The sequence below is a fragment of the Dipodomys spectabilis genome, unplaced genomic scaffold, assembly GCF_019054845.1.
Source record: "Dipodomys spectabilis isolate Male_0828 unplaced genomic scaffold, ASM1905484v1 ptg000002l, whole genome shotgun sequence".
Lineage (NCBI taxonomy): Eukaryota > Metazoa > Chordata > Mammalia > Rodentia > Heteromyidae > Dipodomys > Dipodomys spectabilis.
Window position 1 is genome coordinate 46961260 of NW_024870679.1, and position 16019 is coordinate 46977278.

At 41.2% G+C, this 16019-nt stretch overlaps 1 protein-coding gene across 11 annotated transcripts in view; it reads left to right on the top strand.

Moving 5' to 3' along the window:
• Positions 1-16019, top strand: part of Macf1 (microtubule actin crosslinking factor 1) — a 364069-nt gene that overhangs the window by 321506 nt on the left and 26544 nt on the right. For all 11 annotated transcript variants that reach the window (XM_042674998.1, XM_042674983.1, XM_042675025.1 and 8 more), the window contains 15 exons: positions 44-217; positions 309-464; positions 888-1085; positions 1812-1940; positions 2576-2749; positions 4250-4405; positions 4508-4714; positions 4844-4963; positions 5934-6103; positions 7113-7272; positions 9420-9614; positions 9906-10034; positions 11901-12044; positions 12440-12628; positions 15319-15439. In XM_042674998.1, coding sequence (XP_042530932.1) covers positions 44-217; positions 309-464; positions 888-1085; positions 1812-1940; positions 2576-2749; positions 4250-4405; positions 4508-4714; positions 4844-4963; positions 5934-6103; positions 7113-7272; positions 9420-9614; positions 9906-10034; positions 11901-12044; positions 12440-12628; positions 15319-15439 — 2422 coding nt within the window. The remainder of the gene's footprint in view (positions 1-43; positions 218-308; positions 465-887; positions 1086-1811; positions 1941-2575; positions 2750-4249; positions 4406-4507; positions 4715-4843; positions 4964-5933; positions 6104-7112; positions 7273-9419; positions 9615-9905; positions 10035-11900; positions 12045-12439; positions 12629-15318; positions 15440-16019) is intronic.

Sequence of the window (16019 nt, forward strand, 5' to 3'; positions counted from 1 at the left end):
TGAAGATTTGTTTTGATGTTAACATTAAATCTGTATTTGGTAGGAGTTCAAAGTTGAAGTTTACCAACAGCAAATTGAGATGGAGAAGCTTAATCACCAAGGTGAACTAATGTTAAAGAAAGCTACTGATGAAACAGACAGAGACATTATACGAGAACCACTGACAGAACTCAAACACCTCTGGGAGAATCTGGGTGAAAAAATTGCCCACAGACAGGTAAGGCAAAAAGACTAGCATATAAGTGAACTGTAATATACCCATTTCTAATTTCCTAACAATTGCTCCCTTTCTGTCTTGTTCTGAGCAGCATAAGCTAGAAGGTGCTCTCTTGGCCCTTGGCCAGTTCCAGCACGCTTTAGAGGAATTAATGAGTTGGCTGACTCACACTGAAGAGTTGCTGGATGCTCAGAGACCAATAAACGGAGACCCAAAAGTCATTGAAGTTGAGCTTGCAAAGCATCATGTGAGTATTTTCATTTCTCATTTCCAGTTCTTTTTTATTATTGTTGTTATTGTTTTGTTTTGCTAGTCCTTGAACTCATGGGCTGGGCTCTGTCCTTGAGCCTGTTTGTGCTCAAGGCTAGCACTCTCCTACTTGAGCCACAGTACCACTTTCAGCTTTTTTGAGTAGTTTATTGGAGATAAGAGTCTTACAGGAACTTTTCTGCTTGGGCTGCCTTCAAACCATGATCCTCAGATGTCAGCCTCCTGAGTAGCTAGGATTACAGGAGTGAACCACCGGCACCTGCCTCATTTCTAATTCTGTTGGTTAGAGACCAGAACATACTGCCACGGAAGTTTTTTGATGTCATATGAAAATTGAGGAACCAGACTTGATGATATTTTATGTCATAGAGATCATTTATATCATTAAACATTCTTTTAGGTCCTAAAAAATGATGTTTTAGCTCATCAAGCCACAGTGGAAACAGTTAACAAAGCTGGCAATGAACTTCTTGAATCAAGTGCTGGAGATGATGCCAGCAGCTTAAGAAGCCGTTTGGAAACCATGAACCAGTGTTGGGAGTCAGTGCTGCAGAAAACAGAGGAGAGGGAACAGCAGCTTCAATTGACACTGCAACAGGTATGTGGGTCCCCCAAGTTAGGAAGAGCTGTGCAGATGACACCACTCAGAGAAGGCCCAAGTCAGAGAGAGGAAAGCCATTTGGGATAGAACCCTCTGTGAACTTGGTATAAAAATTGCAGTTTTGATTGGATGGTTATTTTTTTTATTAGTTTATAGCTAAATCTCTTTTATTTACTGTTATAAATTGGTAGATCTTTTTTTTCTTTTCTTTTTTGTTGATCATGGGGCTTGAACTCTGGGCTTGGGTGCTGTCCCTGCCCTCTTCAGCTCAAAGGGAGCGCTCTACCATTTGAGCCACAGTGCCACTTCCAGTTTTCTAGTGGTTTATTAGAGATAAGAGTCTCACAGACTTTCCTGCCAAGGCTGGCTTTGAACTGCGATCCTCAGATCTCAGCCTCCTGAGTAGCTAGGATTACAGGCATGAACCACCAGCACCCAGCAGTAGATCTTCTCTTTAATCAATCATGTTTAGAGATTGACATTTTTCCTGCATCAAGTTAAGTCCCACTGCTCAATAGGGCTTTAGTCCAGTCATCAGATTATATATGACATCTACATGTTCTGAGGTTTGAAGGATTCTGCTAAACCCCTAACACAACAGTCTGCCTTTTTGAAGCAGCTCCAAATTCCTCCCCTACAGTAAATTTCTCATAGAATCATTAGGAAGTTTACTTTTGAAGCTGAGAGTTGACTACTGACATTGTTAATATATCTTTTTCTTAGGCCCAAGGTTTTCACAGTGAAATTGAAGATTTCCTCTTGGAACTGACTAGAATGGAGAGCCAGCTTTCAGCATCTAAGCCCACTGGGGGACTTCCTGAAACTGCTAGGGAACAGCTTGATTCACATATGGTAACAGTGATTTCTTCAAGTTGAGAGTATAAGTATCTCACATTCAGTAGCCTTTCTAGGTTCCTGGTGATGTGTATATCTTGGAGTCTGCAAAGTAGTTTACTTTACCTACATTGTAGTACAACCTTGGGCATTGCTGTTCATCTGTAGGCTTTAATACCCTGCTATGAGTGTCAGTAGTAAAAGAATATCTCAGAATTACTTGGTAAGCTGATAAGTTTTGAGTTGCTCCATTTGGTAGGCACAAGAGTATTGCCTAGAAAGTGGGAGCATTACCCAGACAAATATATAGTACAAATGTTTTTATTTAAGACAACTACTCAGTGAAGGTCTATGGAAATTAAAGAAATTCTGACAGTTTTCCAAGAAAGCATAGTGAGAACAAAAGACAACATACTTTCTAGGCAAATCCTTCAGGAAATAATTACTATGGAAGAAAGTCTAAGTTCTTCTATTTACTTGATTATAAAATTATCTTAATATTAAGAATAATAATGGGTTTTTATTCCCTTACAGCTTATTCATTGAACAGAATAAAAAAAGGTTTGATTTTTGCCAAATGGTGCTAATGAATCTGGGCAAGTGTCTTCCAGGGAATGAGTATTGTTGATGTCTTTTCCTATTTTGTCTTTCAGGAGCTCTATTCCCAACTGAAAGCCAAAGAAGAGACTTACAATCAGCTGCTTGACAAGGGCAGGCTCATGCTCCTAAGCCGTGATGATTCTGGGTCTGGCTCAAAAACAGAACAGAGTATAGCACTCTTGGAACAGAAGTGGCATGTAGTCAGCAGTAAAATGGAAGAAAGGAAGGTATCACCACAAAACACTCTTTTAGAAATTTGCTTGATTTGAGCAATTTACTTTGTTTTTCTCCATCTACTAGCTAAGACATAGATTACTGCCTATTATGGTTTAGTAATGGACTTCATATTCCATATTAATCATCAGTTTGCTGGAGGTTATGACTTAGAAGGATAGAGATAGGGCATGTAAGGAGTGCTACTATCAGTTCTCTATAAGAAACTTAGATTCTACTACAAATGTGGCATGCAAAGATTTACTAAGCAACGGGCTGGGAAGGTGGCTCAGTGGTAGAGCGCTTGCCTTGCATGCATGAGGCCCTGGGTTCGATTCCTCAGCACCACATAAGCATAAAAAAAAAAGCCAGAAGTGGCGCTGTGGCTCAAGTGGTAGAGCGCTAGCCTTGAGCTGAAGAGCTGAGGGACAGCCCCCAGGCCCAGAGTTCAGGCCCCACGACTGGACAAAAAAAAAAAAAAAAAAAAAGATTTACTAAGCAAGAGAGAAGTAAATCATATTATCTCTTCCCAATATTTCTTAAAAACGGAGTTACCAGTCGGATAACAGAGGCTCATGCCTGTATTCCTAGCTACTCATGAGGCTGAGATCTGAGGATCGCAGTTCAAAAGCCAGCCCAAGCCAGGCACTGGTGGCTCACACCTGTAATCCTAGCTACTGAGGAGGCTAGGATCTGAGGATCAAGGTTCAAAGCCAGCCTGGGCAGAAAAGTCCATGAGACTCTTATCTCCAGTTAACCACCAGAAAACTAGAAGTAGCACTGTGCCTCAAGTAGTAGAGCACTGGCCTTGAGCTGAAGAGTGCAGGGATAGCGCCCAAGCCCAGAGTTTAAGTCCCACAACCGACAAAAAAAAAAAGCCAGCCCAGACAGGAAAGTCCACGAAATTTATCTCCAATTAACCACCAGAAAACTGGAAATGGTGCTGTGGCTCAAGTGGTAGAGCACTAAGCCTTGAGCTGAAGAGCTAGCTCGAGGACAGTGCCCAGACCCAGAGTTCAAGTCCCACTACTGGGAAAAACAAAAGAAACTGAGTTACCTTCTCTGTCATAGCAGATGAAAGTAATAAAGGACCAAAACATTTGCCCCCTTTCTTTCCTTCCTTCCTTCTGTGCTAGTACTAGGACTTGAACTTAAGTCCAGGGCACTCTCTCTTACCTTTTCACTCAAGCAGCAGTCTAGCACTTGAGCCACAGCTCTACTTCTGGATTTGGGGCAGTTAATTGAAGATTAACTTTTCTTTTCAGGCTGGTTTTGAATTGAGAACCTCAGATCTTAACTTCCTGAATAGCTAGGGTTGTAGGCATGAGCCATTTTGCTCTTTCCTTTTCTGTGTTCCTGTCCAATTGTTTCAGTTTCAGACACTACCTTTAAATGTCTCCTTCTTTATAAACAAAGCATATTTGGAGGTAATCTTATTCTATGTTAAATTCATGCCTTTGTCATTGAAACTATAATTGAAGCTATAATTTCTTTGTGTTTTATTTAAAACTCAGTCAAAGCTGGAGGAAGCCCTCAACTTGGCAACAGAATTCCAGAATTCCCTACAAGAATTTATCAACTGGCTCACTCTAGCAGAGCAGAGCTTAAACATCGCTTCTCCTCCCAGCCTGATTCTGAACACTGTCCTTTCCCAGATAGAGGAGCACAAGGTAACTGTGACTTGGGATATTGCCTTCCTTTTGGAGGGATTCATGGAAAGGGGTACTCATTTACCTTATTTTAAGCTTAAAAGAACAATGTTGTTTCCTCAGGTTTTTGCCAATGAAGTAAATGCTCATCGAGACCAGATCATTGAACTGGATCAAACTGGGAATCAATTAAAGTTCCTTAGCCAAAAACAGGATGTTGTTTTAATCAAGAACTTGTTAGTTAGTGTCCAGTCTCGGTGGGAGAAGGTTGTTCAGCGATCTATTGAAAGGGGTCGATCACTAGATGATGCCAGGAAGCGGGCAAAGCAAGTAAGTTTTAAAAGAAAGTAATTTATTAAACACCCTTGGGCTGCACACCTTGAATCTCTAGAATAGATGCAAGTTGTATAGTTTGCATATTTACTCCTGTTGTAACTTTTTTAAAAAAATTAATTTTAGTTCCATGAAGCTTGGAAAAAACTCATTGACTGGCTAGAAGATGCAGAGAGTCATCTGGATTCAGAACTGGAGATATCCAATGACCCAGACAAAATCAAACTTCAGCTTTCTAAACATAAGGTAAATCAATCAATTCACTCTTAGAAATCAGAGCTAGTTCATAATAAAAGACAATTGAGTAATATTAAAATTTTAGAGTGGCCAGGCACCAGTGGCTCACACCTAAAATCCTACCTACTTAGGAGGCTGAGATCTGAGTATTATAATTCAAAGCCAGCCTTCAAAGGAAAGTCCTTGAGTCTCCAATTAAACTGAAAAAACAGAAGTAAAGGTGTGGCTCAAGTGATAAGAGCACTAGCCTTGAGCAAAAAAAAAAAAGCTCAAAGATAAAGATAGCACCGAGCCCTTACTTCAAGCCCTAAGACTAACACAAAAGAAAAAAGGAAAAAAAAAAAGATGATGAAGCCAGTGTTCCTACTTTTGTTTCCTTGGTTATGGTTCTGGGAGTCAGATCCAAAGTCTTATACATACTAGGTAAGTGCTCTACCCCTAGCCCCAGGATTCCATTTTACATCTAGACACTGCCTTACCATTATATCTGCTCTTTTAAATAACAATTTAAACAAAATGGCTTGGGTAGTAACTAACTAAAGATTTAAGCTTTTAGAAGTTTACATTCACTTCCATACATGGCATAGACCAAAACTTGTAATTTTTTGTCTTTTTTTTTGTCGGTTGTAGGGCTTGAACTCTGGGCCTGGTCACTGTCCTGAGCTCTCCAGCTCAAGGCGAGTGCTCTACCACTTGAGCCACAGCACCACTTCTGGTTTTCTGGTGGTTTATTCGAGATAGGAGTCTCACAGACTTTTCCTGCCTGGGCTGGCTTTGAACTTCAATCCTCAGATCTCAGCCTCCTGAGTAGATAGGATTACAGGCATGAGCCACCAGCACCCAGCTCTGTAACTTTTTCTTAAACATAAGCTATTATCAAGAATCTTTTTTTCCCTTGGTGTTGGCGGTTGACCCCTGGACCTCATGTCATCATCTGGTTCTTGAACATGTTTTTATTCTTTTCTTTTTGGAAATCTAGGAGTTTCAGAAAACTCTTGGTGGCAAACAGCCTGTGTATGATACCACAATTAGAACTGGCAGAGCACTAAAAGAGAAGACATTACTTGCTGATGATGCTCAGAAACTGGACAATTTACTGGGTGAAGTCAGAGACAAATGGGATACTGTTTGTGGCAAGTCTGTGGAACGGTAAGCATGAGTATCCTTTAAAAGGGTCTTGATGACTAACTGCTACTAAATTAAAATGGTGATAACCCTAATGGATAGTACACATTTTAAATTTAAAGTAGTTATGAAGTAATTAGAATAAAATGTATGAAAAGTTCTTAGTTAAAACCTGAGCCTTACTGAATAGCAAGGGAAAGGCCTATAAAATCAAGTTAGTACTAGTAGATTAGTGATTCTTGTTAAATATTTTTAAATTGCCAATTTATAATATCAGTACCTTATTATTAAATGTTTTTACCTATATTCTGCTCAGTGCAAAGCCTCTGCATGTATTTAACCATATAATCTCTAAATATGTGTGCAACAGTGCCTGCTAATCAGTGATCCTCATAAAAACCAGTGAGATAGGTACTATTATTCCCATTTTGCAGATGAAAAAGCCATCATAAAGAGATTTCTTAATTCTCGCAACATTATTCAGCTTCTAAGTGGCAGAGCTTGGGTCTGAGCCTATGCAGTTCAGTTCTAAAGTTATACTTTCACGCACTACATTCTCTATGCTGTGCTAAATATTATAACATCTCTGTACTCTTGCTTCTCCCAAATCTTTTGAAGAAGAGATTAGGATTCACAGAGGTAAAGAGATGACCTAAGGACACATAACTGGTATAGAACAGTTGAGCTCCTGACTCACAGACTCACTGAAACTGTCATCCTCTGCTAAACCAAAGCAATTAACATAGACATTGGGTTGTTACAGTATGTCCTGTGTCATTGGGCTATAAGTTGTCAGAAAAATATCCATACATGTCCCCTTTATTTACATCTAAACCATTCTAGAGAAGGTTTGATTCAACATGTCTGGGCATCTCTTTCAGTCTTTTTTTTTTTTTTTTTAATTATATTTCTAACTATTCTAATGTGGAAGCCACTCTTTGGATAGAGTTCAAGCAGTATTCCTTTCCAGCTGTTAGAATTGTACGCATAAAAAGAATCAGTAAAAACAATGACATTTACATGCTTTTCTTAGGCAACACAAGTTGGAGGAAGCCCTGCTGTTTTCAGGCCAGTTCATGGATGCTTTGCAGGCCTTGGTTGACTGGTTGTACAAGGTAGAGCCACAGCTGGCCGAGGACCAGCCTGTGCATGGGGACCTGGACCTCGTCATGAACCTCATGGATGCCCATAAGGTGAGGACTTTCATGGAAAGCAAAACCCTAAGGTCTTCTGCATGTGCCCTTTGTCCTGTTCTAACATCTAGAAGAGAAAAAAAGCCTGACAGCTATATCTTTATTCAGAGGTCCCCCTTCATTTTCTGCGTTTAAACCAACTGTTGCTGGGATTCTGCCTCAGTCACAAAGAATTTACCAAAATTGGTTTAATTCAGACTTGGCAATGTATGTACCTTACTTTGAAGTTCTCCCTCTTCCTGTTTGTCTCTGGTTGAGTCACCAATTGAATTTAAATTGAGATGGATACCCTTATATGTTCTACTGAGGCCTAAAATGGAAATGAGAGATTTTTTTAACCATTTTGAACCCATAAATCTAACACTGTGTAGTATAATCTGTACCTTCCATACTGAGCTGCACAACATCCTTTTTTTTTTTTTTTTTTTATTGTAAAGCTACTATACAGAGGGTTACAGTTACATGAGTGAGGTAATGAGTACACTTCCTCTTGAACATTGTTACCCCCTCCATTGTTTTCCCCCTACCATCCCCTCCCTCCCTCCCTTCCCCGAGGTTCTTTTTTTTTTTGATTGTGATTAAATGATTACATAATTTCAAAGTCACAAGTTCATTCTGACTTCCCTGGAGCAAATTGTCTACCACAGTCTGTAATATATAACAGTGTTCACATGTTATATACCATATTTGTGATCAGCAGCATGGGGATATTTAGTAGTGGTTCAACCAGATGAGCGGGAGTTCTTTGTTTCTTAAGTCCTGTTAGTTTTGTCGTATCACCTAACCTTTTGGATTTAGCATCCACTTATCAGGGAGACCATGTACCGTTTGTCTCTTCGTTCTTGGCTTACCTCGCTCAACATGATTCCTTCTAGCTCCATCCATTTCCCTGCAAATGCCATTATTTTGTCATTTCTAATGGCTGCATAATATTCCATTGTGTATAGATACCACAATTTTTGGATCCATTCATCTGTGGTGGGGCATCTAGGTTGTTTCCATATCCTAGCTATTGCGAACAGTGCTGCAATAAACATGGAGGTGCACTTGTCCTTGTATATTGGTTCCTGTTGTTCAGGGTAGATGCCTAGAAGTGGTATGACTGGGTCGTAAGGGAGGTCAATCTTTAGCTTTCTAAGGACCCTCCAGACTGCTTTCCAAAGTGGTTGTATAAGTGTACATTCCCACCAGCAGTGTAATAGGGTTCCTCTTTCTCCACATCCCCTCCAGCATTTGTCGTTGGCTGATTTGTGGATGTGGGACATTCTGACTGGGGTAAGGTGGTATCTCAGGGTTGTCTTTATTTGCATTTCCTTCACCACCAGGGATGATGAACATTTCCTCATGTGTTTCTTTGCCATTTTTATTTCTTCATTTGAGAAGTCCCTCTTTAGTTCCCTTGCCCATTTAGTAATTGGTTTGTTAGGTTTGGGAGGGATTAGTTTCTTGAGTTCCCTGTATATACAGGATGTTAACCCCTTGTCTGATATATTGCTGGTAAATATTTTTTCCCAATTAGTTGGTTGTCTTTCTAGCTTAGTTGCGATAGATTTAGCTGTGCAGAAGCTTTTTATTTTAAGGTAGTCCCATTTGTCGAGTCTCTCTCCAACTTGTTGTGACCCTGGGACTCTGTTCAGGAAGTTCCTTCCTGTGCCTATTAGTTCAAGTGTCTCTCCTACTCTGTCCTGCAGTAGTTTCAGAGATTCAGGTTTAATGTTAAGGTCTTTAATCCATTTTGAGTTGATGTTGGTGCATGGTGATAGGCTGGGGTCCACTTTTAGTTTTCTGCATGTGGCTGCCCAGTTTTCCCAGCACCAGCGGCACAACATCCTTTTTCAGCACAAGGAATTTAATTTTACATTGTATCGAATTCTTGATCTTTATACTAGGTATATGTTCTTATTTATCTCCTATAATTCTGGAAGTTATGTATATTTATATACATATGTATGTATATATGAGGATAAATATTCTCATGGATGTAGAAGCTGTCAAGACAAGTACCTTATCCATGTTCTTTCATACATCTCATTCCGCCTTCCTCTGTGTATATGATCCATGATTAGACTCTACCGAGGAAATTATCACTTTCCTCCTTGGACTCAACGTTTTATTAGACAAACTTATTCTCCTATCTCCTTTTCTAGGTTTTCCAAAAGGAACTCGGAAAGCGAACAGGTACTGTTCAGGTCTTAAAGCGGTCAGGCAGAGAACTAATTGAGAACAGTCGAGATGACACCACATGGGTAAAAGGACAGCTCCAGGAACTGAGTACTCGCTGGGACACTGTGTGCAAACTCTCTGTTTCCAAGCAAAGCCGACTTGAGCAGGCCTTAAAACAGGTAAGACATGTTTGTTGGATCAACCGAAGCCAGGGATTCTGAACAGATGAATTTTATTTCATTAACAAGTTAATCTTGAAATGAACATAAAGTTGAAAATTGATGTTCTGAATGTTCTACAAGACTTGAACAGTCATTTGTTTTAAAGAAATAAATCCAGCTGATTTCAGAGGTCTAAAAGTGAAAGCTCCTTTATGGAGCTTTGACGGGGGGCATCAAGTGCTTAATGATACACTAAAATGTTTGCTGAACAGAGAGAAAGATTCAATCCTTTATGGTTGGTTATTTTAGGCAGAAGAGTTTCGAGACACAGTCCACATGCTGTTGGAGTGGCTTTCTGAAGCAGAGCAAACGCTTCGTTTTCGGGGAGCACTGCCTGATGACACAGAGGCCCTACAGTCACTCATTGACACCCATAAGGTAATCTAGCCCAGTTGTTTGGTGATCTGTGCTACCCACTATAATGACAAAACTGTCTACCACTAATGGAAATATTAGGCCTCACGTGAGAAGCAAAAACAAAGTGTACTTGTTTGTTGGCTTAACACAAATCAGAGGGAAATAACTAGTCATTTTTGTAACACCTTGAAGAGGTGCATTCACTCATTTTTATAATTCATTAAACTAGTGAAACCACATAGTATTCTTAAAAAAAATGCAGATCATTTCCCATCCTTTCTTCTTACTTTCATATACGTCTACATAACTTTCCTTATGTTATTAGGCTTAACTGCTAGTCTGATCCCCTAGAAGCCACTTAGCAAGTTGCAGATTATAATACAGTAAATACAGTATTTGGGGCCTTGGTCTACCCTAATGAGGTAGGAAATCTTTTCTTTTTTAATTTTCATGCTACCTGAGCAGAGATTTTAATCTTAGTTTTCTCATTCTGCTGTGGGTATTTAAGAAATATTGTAGTATTTTATTGCTGTCATGTATTTTTTCAAAACAGGTGTATTTACAAATATAGAAATGAGCAAAAATGAGATAGCCAGGTGGCTGTGGCTTATGCCTATAATCCTAATTACAAGAGGCTGAGACCTAGAGGGTTGAGGTTTGAAACCAACACAGAGAAGTCCATAATTCTCCATCTCCAGTTAGTAAGCAAAACGCCAAATTGGAAGCATGGCTCAAGTTGTAGAGTACTAACTTGAAAAAAACCTGAATAAGAGCATGAAGCCTCTAAGTTCAGTCCCTGATACTGGTACAGTTAATCACAATCAATCAATCTTTTTTTGGGGGGGTGGGGGGGAGTGTTGTAGGTCTTGAACTCTGGGCCTGGGCACTGTCCCTCAGCTCTTCAGCTCAAGGCTAGTTCTCTACCCTTGAGTCACAGCACCACTTGCCATTTTCTGGTGGTTTATTGGAGACAAGAGTCGCATGGACTTTCCTGCCCGGGCTGGCTTTGAACCATGATCCTCAGATCTCAGCTTCCTGACTAGCTAGGATTACAGATGTGAGCAACCAGCACCGGGCTCAATCAATTTTTTTTTTTTTAATTAAAAATTTCTTTGAAGGGGCTGGGAAGGTGGCTCAGTGGTAGAATGCTTGCCTCGTATGCATGAGGCCCTGGGTTCGATTCCTCAGCACCACATAAGCAAAAAGAAAAAAGCCAGAAGTGGCGCTGTGGCTCAAGTGGTAGAGCGCTAGCCTTGAGCTGAAGAGCTGAGGAACAGCGCCCAGGCCCAGAGTTCAGGCCCCACGATCGGACCAAAAAAAAAAAAAAAAATGTCTTTGAAGAGCTAACTAGCCCCACGATTAGACCCAAAAAAAAAAAAAAAAAATGTCTTTGAAGAGCTAGCTAGGCATTGGTGGTTTATGCCTATAATCGTAGCTACTAAGGAAGCTGAGATCTGAAGATCATAGTTTGCCAGTCCAGGCAGGAGAGTCTGTGAAACTTTCATCTCTAAATTAACGACCAATACCAAGAAGAGCTGGAAGTGGAGCTGTGGCTCAAGTGGTAGAGCACTAGCCTTGAACAAAAAAGCTCGGGGACAACACCTGGGCCTGCCCCAGGACTGGCACACACACACACACAAAAAGAGAGACTAGAATCTGTATCCTTACCTTTTCATTATCTCTAGCAAATTTGTTCTTGTGTACAAATCTCACCTTCCCAAATCTTTAGAACTAGACAGAAAATGTCAGAGGCTCCAAGAAACAGGGTTTAAGAGGCTTGTGTTAACACATATAGAGAAGGGGAAAAAGAAAATGTTTCCCCTTTCAATGTGAACTAATAGTTTTGGTAGAGTAGATTCTTAAGTTTTTGTTTTTGACTTTGTTTAGGAATTCATGAAGAAAGTAGAAGAGAAGCAAGTGGATGTGAATGCAGCAGTGGCCATGGGAGAAGTCATCCTGGCTGTCTGCCATCCTGATTGCATCACGACTATCAAACACTGGATCACAATTATCCGAGCTCGCTTTGAGGAGGTGAGTCATCATATACCCAAAGAAATGGAACTACAGGTATCAAATATTACAGTCTTCTTTTCTTTGTCCTTCTGATGAAGTCTTTCCCTCATTATGAATAGCCAAACAAAAATTAATTTAATATTTTAGTAAACTTCTTGGTTAATGTACAGCAAATGGAAGAGTAATGTTGATACAGTGATGTGTTAATTACTAGCTTCCATTTTTTGTTTAGCTTCCCTCCTTCATGAGAAGCCCTGTGTTTTAATAGAATGTGCTGTATTTACTCTCGGAAGAGCTGACTGCTTGACTGATCTTTCCTCTAAATAGTCATTATTTAGATTGGATGAAAGGGGGCTTTGAAACAAAGGGATGTGCTTAACTGAAAGAGGCCATGGTCTCTTTCTCCCTCTCAGGTCCTGACATGGGCAAGGCAGCACCAGCAGCGCCTGGAAACAGCCCTGTCAGAATTGGTTGCTAATGCTGAGCTGCTGGAAGAACTTCTGGCATGGATCCAGTGGGCTGAGACTACACTCATTCAACGAGATCAGGAGCCAATCCCTCAAAACATCGACCGAGTTAAAGCCCTTATTTCTGAGCATCAGGTATCCTAATGTCACAGGTGTTTTCTATATAATGCTAGATCCTATTCCCTTTGCCCTGTGAATTTATATTTTAATTGCTACTACACATATTATCACAGACTAGCTTAAAATAGCCTTCTGTTTTTCTTTGTTTCTGTGAATCAGGAGTCTGGGAATAGGCTAGCTGAGGCTTCTTAAGGTCTCTCCCCACGCCGAAATCAAGGAGTCCTCCAGAATTGCAGGTCCCATCTTCCAGGCTTATTCAGTTTGTTAACATAATCCAGCTCTCATTGTATCAAGAACAGTGCCCTGCTTTAGATTATAGCCTCAGAGTTCTCTAATTGTATTTCAAAGCTGGCAGGAAGTTGGGCACTGGTGGCTAAAGTCTGAGAGCCAGACTGAGTAGTCAGTTTAAAAGAATGTCTCCAATTCACCAGCAAAAGAAAACTGGACTGAAGGTGTGAATCAAGTGGTGTAGTGCCAGTCATGAGTGAAAAAGCTAAGCAAGAGTTTGAGGCCCTTAGTTCAAGCTCTGATAACATACACACACTTTCTTTCTCTCTCTCATTCCAACTTTTGTGCCTCTACCTTACCTTACTTTTCTCTCATCTCCTTAACTCTTCCTTTTCAGTCAGCTTTTTCTTCCTCCTCTGAAAACTCATTAATATTGATATTTGCTGAAGTTCCATTCTTGACACTGTTCAATTACTGAGATTTATAGAGTCCAACAGCTTTAACTGTCATTTATACAGCATCATTATCTTCTTCAGTCTAGACATAAAGCAAACTAGAAGTCCTGCCTTTCCCTTTCAAACCTGCCTCTTTCCCTGAAATTTAGAAACCTGTGATATACCTGGGACTCTGCCTTTCCTTCACATCCCACATCTAATCACAGGGTCTTATCTGTGGAGGTGGGGGTGTGCGTGTGCACACACACACACACAGCAATCCTGGTAGCGCGTGCACACGCACACACACAGAGCAATCCTGGCAGGCCTCAGGGCCTGGGCACTGCGAGAGAGACAGACAGACACACACACACACACACACACACAGCAATCCTGGCAGGCCTCAGGGCCTGGGCACTGTCCCTGACACCCACCCCCCACAGAGCAATCCTGTCAGGCCTCAGGGCCTGGGCACTGTCCCTGACACACACACACACACACACACACAGACACAGCAATCCTGGGCACTGTCCCTGACACACACACACACACACACACACACACAGAGCAATCCTGGCACTGTCCCTGACACACACACACACACACACACAGCAATCCTGGCAGGCCTCAGGACCTGGGCACTGTCTCTGAAGTTCTTTTGCTCAAGGTTAGCATTCCACTTGAGCCAGAGCTCTACTTCGGGCTTTTTGGGAGGTAGTTTATTGGAGATAGAGTCTTTTGGACTTTCCTACCTATGCTGGTTTTGAATCACAATCCTCAGATCTCAGTTTCTTAAGTAGGTAGGATTACAGGCTGAGCCACTATTGCTCTTTTTTTTTTTTTAATCTTTAAGACAAGGTCTCACTATGTTTCCAAAGCTGGCCTTGAACACATGATCCTCCTGCCTCTGCCTCCCCAGTGCTAAGATGACAGCTGTGTATCTCACCTACTTTCAAAATGCTTCATGACTCCACCTTTCTTTCTCTGGCTCAGACCTTCACTGTGTTTTGCCTCAGTTACTACAGCAATTTGATTTGTTGGGGTTTTTTTGGGGGGGTTTTTTTGGGTCCGGTCATGGGGCCTGAACTCTGGGCCTGGGCGCTGTCCCTCAGCTCTTCAGCTCAAGGCTAGCACTCTACCACTTGAGCCACAGTGCCACTTCTGGCTTTTTTCTTTTTGCTTATGTGGGGTGAGGAATCGAACCCAGGGCCTCAAGGCATGCAAGGCAAGCGCTCTACCACTGAGTTGCCTTCCCAGCCCTACAGCAATTTGATAACCTTATCTCCATATTACTTGTCCTTACCTGCTTCTGCTCTCCCATCAACTCTGCCTTCTGCTCTTAAAGCATAGACCTGATTATGTCTCTTCCATGGATCAAAATCCTGCAATTAGTCCCTGCCATTCTCAGCATATCCCAGTCTCTTAGTTTTGACATAGTCCTTTTGGGGTCTTTCACTTCCTGTCTTCTAATTCCACCTTTCTACTTCTCTGACTATATTTTCTGCTAAACCAGTGAGTTTCACAGCAATGTCAAACTTTTTGACTCTCCCTAAACTCTGTCTGCTAGGATTGCCAGCCCCCCTTCAGTTTTTTTGCTGAATTCTTCAACCCTCAGTAACTCAGCCTAGGCATCAGGCTGTGAGTTACTTGTCCCAGGTCTTCCCTTGACATCTGTATGGCATTTAGTAGTCTGAATTCTTGATTTCGTCACTCCACTATGAACACACTCATTTAGGTCTTAATCACTTGATAAAATCCCTTTGTTACATTTCTTAAAAAGAGTGAGACAATTCGGTGAGATTCTTATTTCCAATAAACCACTCAGAAAACAGGAAGTGAGAACTGTGGCTCAAGTTGTAGAGTGCTAGCCTTGAGCTGAAGAGCTGAGTGATAGCACCCAGGCCTAGACCATGACCAACCAAAAAAAAAAAAAAGACAGATGCAAGGCCATCTGTTACTTGAGCAGTTAGATTGGGCTTACCCTTAATTAAAAGTTTCATATTTCCATTTCTCTTTCATATTTTTCTTTTTTATGTTTAACAGACATTTATGGAGGAAATGACACGCAAACAACCTGATGTGGACCGGGTCACGAAAACATACAAAAGGAAGAATGTAGAGCCTACCCATGCTCCTTTCATCGAGAAATCTCGCAGTGGTAGCAGTATGTTTCCAGTCCAAATGTACTAGGTTGCTTCCTTCCTGCTCTTTGAAAATGAGCACTCCTCCCATACACAAAGGAAAAGGAAGAAAGACTGAAGTACAGAAAGAGAGAGCAAGGGAGAGAGAAGGAGAAAGATCACTTTCAAAGTGCCTATCAAAAGAATTACAAGGGCTGGGAAGATGGCTCAGTGGTAGAGTGCTTGCCTTGCATGCCTGAGGCCCTGGGTTCGATTCCTCAGCACCACATAAGCAAAAAGAAAAAACCCGGAAGTGGCATTGTGGCTCAAGTGGTAGAGCGCTAGCCTTGATCTGAAGAGCTGAGGGACAGCGCCCAGGCCCAGAGTTCAGGCCCCACAACCGGACCCCAAAAAAAAAAAAAAAATAAAAAGAATTACAAAGTGACTCTGTGGCTCAAGTGGTAGAGCCCTTGCTCACCTTGAGCTGAAGAGCTGCTCAGGGACAGTGGCCAGGCCCAGAGTTCAAGCCCCACAACCCACAAAAGAAAAAAATAGAATTAAAATTTGATTTTCAAATACATACTAGATTTTTAACGAAAATTTTTTATTGAAATTCACTCTTCT